This window comes from Sceloporus undulatus, chromosome 2 (genome assembly GCF_019175285.1).
Source record: "Sceloporus undulatus isolate JIND9_A2432 ecotype Alabama chromosome 2, SceUnd_v1.1, whole genome shotgun sequence".
NCBI classification, from domain to species: Eukaryota; Metazoa; Chordata; class Lepidosauria; order Squamata; family Phrynosomatidae; genus Sceloporus; species Sceloporus undulatus.
The window spans coordinates 106,119,165-106,125,164 of record NC_056523.1 but is presented as its reverse complement, the minus strand read 5'-3'; the positions used below and the strand labels follow the sequence as shown (position 1 = coordinate 106,125,164).

General features: G+C 43.5%; 1 protein-coding gene across 1 annotated transcript in view; it reads left to right on the top strand.

Annotated features, from left to right (window-relative positions):
* The first annotated feature begins 260 nt into the window (after window positions 1-260).
* PRELID2 (PRELI domain containing 2) overlaps window positions 261-6,000 on the top strand; it is a 38,333-nt gene continuing 32,593 nt past the window's right edge. The window contains exon 1 of the mRNA XM_042453838.1: window positions 261-420. Coding sequence (XP_042309772.1) covers window positions 346-420 — 75 coding nt within the window. The 5' untranslated portion in view covers window positions 261-345. The remainder of the gene's footprint in view (window positions 421-6,000) is intronic.

Genomic DNA, 6,000 nt, shown 5'->3' with positions numbered 1-6,000 from the left:
GTCCGCATTGCAGAAAAAACCCACTTGGACGCCGCTTTAATTTGTCATGGCTCCAGGCTAGGGAATCCTGGAAGGGGTTGTGGCACCAGCGCTCTAGAATGCTATCACTGTCCCTCCAAACCCCAGGAAGCCCTTCTCCTGGAGCCAGGGTTGCAGGGCAGAGGCAGCCTGGCCCGGCCCCTCCCTGCTGGCCTGCCTCCCGTGGCTGGAGCTGGAGGCGTGGGGCTTGCATTGTGACCTCAGGGGAGGCGTTCCCGGGCGAGGCAGGGCCGGAGCAAGGACCCCTCGGGGAAGGAAGGCGGCCCCGGGCAGGGAGGGAGGGAGCCTGGGCTGGCTGGGGCCATCATGGGGGTGACCGTGGAGGCCCACAAGGTGTACCGCTACCCCTTCGAGCAGGTGGTGGCCAGTTACCTCCGCAAGGTAAAGCCCTTGGCCCTCCTTCCCCAGCACTAATCCTGCTTACAATTCTGGGTTTAAGGTCATCAATAATCTATAATCTAGAACACCATCTCTCTTCTCAGTTCTAAAAGCTCCTCCATCTCGAGCAAGACTAAGAAGAGGAGGACCTGCCCTCCATTTCTGCTCCCTCCCCAGCAGGAATTGCAGCATGTCCTCCATTTTGGGCTAAGAAGGGCGAATTTACATTTAATTCAGTGTTTTAGCTTTGTTGCTGCTGCTGTTGTTGCTATTTTGGGTTAGGTCCTTCATTTTTCTTGGAAGTTTCCTACATTGTTGGTGCCTCCTCCTCCTCCTCCTCCTTTGTGGTTAGAAACATCTGGTCACCCAGAAGCCTCTTTGTGGGTGTAGGTTTGAGGGGGTTGTTGTTGTTGTTGAGGTGGGGGTAGGTCTGGAGCCCATATCTCTGTTTCCCAAATAACTCTTAATTGCATCCGCACTGCAGGAATAATCCAGGGTTGCTTTTTTTTTTTACACTGCTTTAACTGCCCTGGCTCAGTCTGTGCAATCGTGGGAATTCTAGTTTGGTGTGGTGCCAGAGCTCCCTGACAGAGAAGGTTCAACATCTCATCAAACTATGCTATGGGATTCCATAGCATAGAGCCAGGGCAGTTAAAGCGGTGTCAACTGGATTATTTCTGCAGTGAGGTCGCAGCCTCTAGTCTCTAGGGCTGCATCCACACTGGAGAAATAACCTGGTTTGGCACCACTTTAACTCTTTCTTGCTCAAGGCTATGGAATTCTGGGAATTCCATAGCCTTGAGCCAGACAGGTTAAAGTGGTGCCAAACCGGATTATTTCTCCAGTGTGGATGTAGCCAAGGTGACTCTGGACTGCAACTAAACTCGCACCATCTCTGACCATACTGTTCCTCCCGGCAGCAGTTGATGGAAGTTGGAGGCCACAATATCCAGCAGGCCACAGGTTCATACATATTGTAAAATAGGGGTTATGTGACCTGCCATATGTTGTTGGACTACAAGTCCCAGCAATCCTAATCAGTATAGTCAGTGGTGAAGGAAGCCGGGGAATTGCAGCCCAGTATAATTGAATACTGTACTGGACTATGACTCTGGAGGCCAGGGTTTAATTCCCCACTTTGCCATGAAATTGATTGGGTGCCCATTGGCAAATCACATGCTCTTAGCCTCAGGGGAAGGCAATGGCAAACCCCCTCTGAACAAATCTTGTTAAGAAAACCCCATGATAGGTTTGTCTTGGGGTCACCATAAATTGGAAACAACTCGAAGGCACACAATAGCAACAATATTTTGGAGGGCTACATGTTTTCTATTCCTGCTGCAAAGCCTCCACATAGCAGACATGCCCTTGGCTACTGCAATATTGAAACAATGCCCCTGAGATTATTTTCACTGTTACCATTCGAAAAGATAAAAGCCTCAGTTGCAGATGTCATTTGGGGGAAAGTATCCTGCAAAGTACTCCAGGCCTAGGAATCAGATATTTAAAATCTAAAGTCAGTGTCTTGAACTGCGTTTGTAATCCAGGTGGTAGATACTCAAGTTACAGTGGTGCTTAATACAGTACCCTCTTTCCTGTTGGGTCTCACCTATTGATGGCTCCTTCTGCATTAGTTTACTCTTCCAGGGAAAGTCCCCCTCCAATAATAGTTGTTGTTTTTAACAGCCCTCAAGTTGACCCCGACTCATGGTGACCCTGTGGATGAGACACCTGTAAGCCCCCCTGTCCACCACTCTGCTGAGGTCCTCTAACTTCCACCCATCTAGCGTAGAGTCTTCTTCTCTCTCTGCTGCCTCCACATTTCTTAGCATTATTGTCTTTTCCAATGATGTTGGCCAAAGTATGAGTCTCAGTTTGTTAAAACTGGATGTGTGTAATAATACAAGGTCTGAGAATCCCCAAATCTCAGTATACTTCAGATAGGGGTAAAACTACTAAAAAGAACAAAACAAAACCCTCCGCTTTTACTATTTATATTTATTCAAATATTTATATTCTGTCCTCTAAGCAAAGATTGTGGGATAGTAGACAATACAGTCAATTCAAGCAATTTAAAATAGTTTAAAATAAATTACAGTGTAAAAACATATTAAACTGTGTAACAATTTAAAGTGAGTCAAAACAGTTAAAACCATGTACATGTAGAAGGTAAAGTAAAAGGTAGTCCTTTGATATGAATGTCTAATTGTAACCAACTGTTGGGGGTGGTGCTCATCTCTGTTACTAAGCTGAAGAGCCAGCATTCTCTGAAGATGACTCCGGTGGTCATGTGGCCAACATGATTGCCTTCCCACCGAAATGGTACCTATTTCTCTACTTGCCTTTGCATGCTTTTCAACTGCTAAGTTTACAGAAGCTGGGACTAGTGACAGGAGCTCACCCCATCATGCAGCACTAGGGCCTTGAACTGCCACCCTTTTGATCATCAGAATTGGCATGTTAACCACTAAGCTATTGCATCCCATGTAGAAACTGGATAATAAAATCCAAAAGGCTTTAATAGAAAGCCACATTTCAACTTACTACCTAAATGAAGCCAGAGTTTGTGCCAGGGTTGCTCTGAGGCCTGTTCACAGTTGGGGTGTCACAGGAGAGAAAGCTTGCTTCCATATAGTGTACTGGTCTCACTGCTGGAACACAGAGGAGGACCCCTCCAGTCACCCCCCCCCCCCAACAAAAACAGGCAGCAAGGCCGGGCTGGGCTTCCTCAAATATCTAGGTCCCAAACTGATTAGGCCTTGGCTCATAGCCAGGAGAGTGCCACCCGCCCCCCCCCCCCCCCAATATGAAGAAGTGTGCAAGGGTATTGTGGACTCAAGAAATTCTATTGTCACCCAGCCTCCAAACACTGCTTTAAGGCAGGGGTGGGAGAAACTATGGCTTTCCAGGTGTTATTATACTGTCAGCTCCCAGCATCCTTCACTGTTGCCTACACTGGCTAAGTAGCCAAGGGGAATTGCAGCCCAGAAACATCAGGAGACCGGTGAGAGCTATGCAGTGGGAAACCTGTTTTAGAACATAGGTGAATGAGCTATCTTGGAATGAAAGCAGTCTTTTTGGCAATTTTTTTTAAACAAAAGCTGCTAAGTCAGTTGGAGCAGTTGGTATTTAATGTTGTGGCCTGTAGATTGGCCCATGAACCATGAGAAGTTGGGCTGAGTTTCCAGGAAAGAAAGAAATGGTTAGAGATAATGGGCATAAATATAGTACTACTCCGTGGCACAGTAGAAGAAAAAAATTGTGAGCACCCCACATCAAATAATCTGAGAAACTCTGAATTACTGTATATACTCATGTATACGTCTAGATATTTTAGTCAAAAAATTGACCCTAAAAACTGAGTCGACTTATCCATGCGTCAGTGTAAGTACTGTAGTTTAACTCTTATTTTAAAAAGGGACCATTCCCTGGTGAAACGCAAGAGTGTAATCTGCCCTGGAAGCACTGACTCCCCTCTGCTATCTCATCCATTCAGACTTTAGGGTGAGCACAAACAGTTATGCCTGCTGGAAATTGTAAGCTCTTAGGCATTGTTTTGACATCCTTTGCTTCATCCTTTAGATCCTTTGTTACATGCCCCTAAGTTTTGCCCTTGATTTATCCATGGGTCATATCAAAATCCATAATTTTGGCTCCCAAACCTGCCCTAGATTTACATATGAGGTCAGTTTATAGCCAACATGCAAGGACTAAACTGAGCAGAACTCAGGAGCAAGCAAAAATTTAAGGTTTGTTTCGACAGAGGAAAATAATTATTTCTTATGTGAACAAACATGCATCTTTCTTGGATTCACACATTTCCCTTTCTTGTTTATCTTCATTAGTCAATTAAATGTATTTTCCAACTTGCTACTAAAATTAGTGCTCCAGTTGGCTAATAGTGATATAATACATTGAAATGTTTTTATATATATGTATATCTTTTATAAAACATGCATTAAAAAATGAAGCACTGTTTAACTAGACAAAAGGTGGTCAAAATAAAAATGTATTTTACTTGTTAAGCAAAAGAAGAAGAAGAGAGAATAAATTGCTTGAAATCCCTTGCAGAGAGTTCCAAAGCCTGGGAATAGCCACTGAGAGGGACCCTTACCATGTTCCTGCCAAGGATATCTCCATTAGTGGAGAGCCACAGAGAAAAGGCTTTTCCAACAAAAGTGTGGGACAATTCTTTCATTCAGAGAATTTAGGCCTAAATTATGTATGACCAGTATAATAATAATTAATGTTTATTTGTATTCTGCTTTTTCACAAAGGAATCAAAGTGGATTCAACAGTATAAATAAAACATCAAACAATTAAAAATTACAATGAAAAAACCCCCAAACCCCAACCCTCCCCCCATCATAAAAATAACGATCAACCCATAAAAAGAGATTAAACATCAAAAACTTTAAAACTGTCCAATAGGAATACATTGAAATTTCGGGCAGATTAGTGCAAGAAATGAGTCTTCCTTGGGGGGGGGGGGGGAACAGGGGTGATGGTATCAATCAATTTTGTTATTGGTATCAATAGAGGTATAAATAGAGGAGGGAGGCAAGTCTAATCGATCTAACCTAGCATTTTGAACTGAGTGCAGAAACAGACCATAGCCAGTGAAGCGGTTGTAACAGGGGGTTAATCTTCTTCTCTGTATAACTGGCTCCAGTTCTTTCTTCTTGTGTGGCCTGAAAAGAGAAGATGAGAAGTTAGTACACTGCATACACTGTTGAACATGTATGAAAAGGATCCCTATATGGTGCATTTGCATAAAACAAATACATTTATATGCGTGAGAGAGTGACAGAAAATGAATCCTGCTGCAGTCTTGGAAAGTGAGGTGGGATTTTTTTGGTCTCTGCATAGTACCTTTCTTGTACATGGGAAATGTGTGTGTGTGTGTTAGTGTGTGTTAAGGTGGATGGCTGGTAACACTGACCCCATTCCCCTTCTACATGTGTGATGAGTGACTGTGTGAACATCATTTGAAGACTGTACCTGGGCAGTGGAGGAATGGAAAAAGTATAATTATTCTACTGTACAATTACAAAATCCATAGGATGAGAAATTGTTAGTTCTAGCTTCTGTCTGCTCCTAACCCATGAGCTTCATCCAGTGATGTGTTCCTTATAGGCTGATCATATTTCTGTAAGGTTTGCCGCTTTTGGGTGAAATTTCTAGCGCAGGGCTGAGCAGCTCATACAGTGGTCAAAACCCCTTGTTTCTAAAGAAAACCTGTTTTTTTTAAAGGAAGCAAGTGAACAAATAAATAACCCCCTTCCCCAAACCTTTCAGGGTTGTTTCTTCCTGTTTTCTGGAAAAATGGCCATTGTTTACCATATTTACCATGTTGAACTATGGCTACTTCTTAACTAGAATTGCATGATGATTTTCTAGAGGAAGATGGGGAATGTAACTGATCAGCAGTCTCATTTTTGCAGAGGGGAGGGCTGATGATTTTCATCTTGGTCTTTCACACACTCTGGAGCTCTTGTCTTCAATCCCCCTAAATATAGCTCATTTTGAAAAAGGGACATTCTCAAGAGGTTATTTTCTGTGGCTGAAACATGGCATACAGAC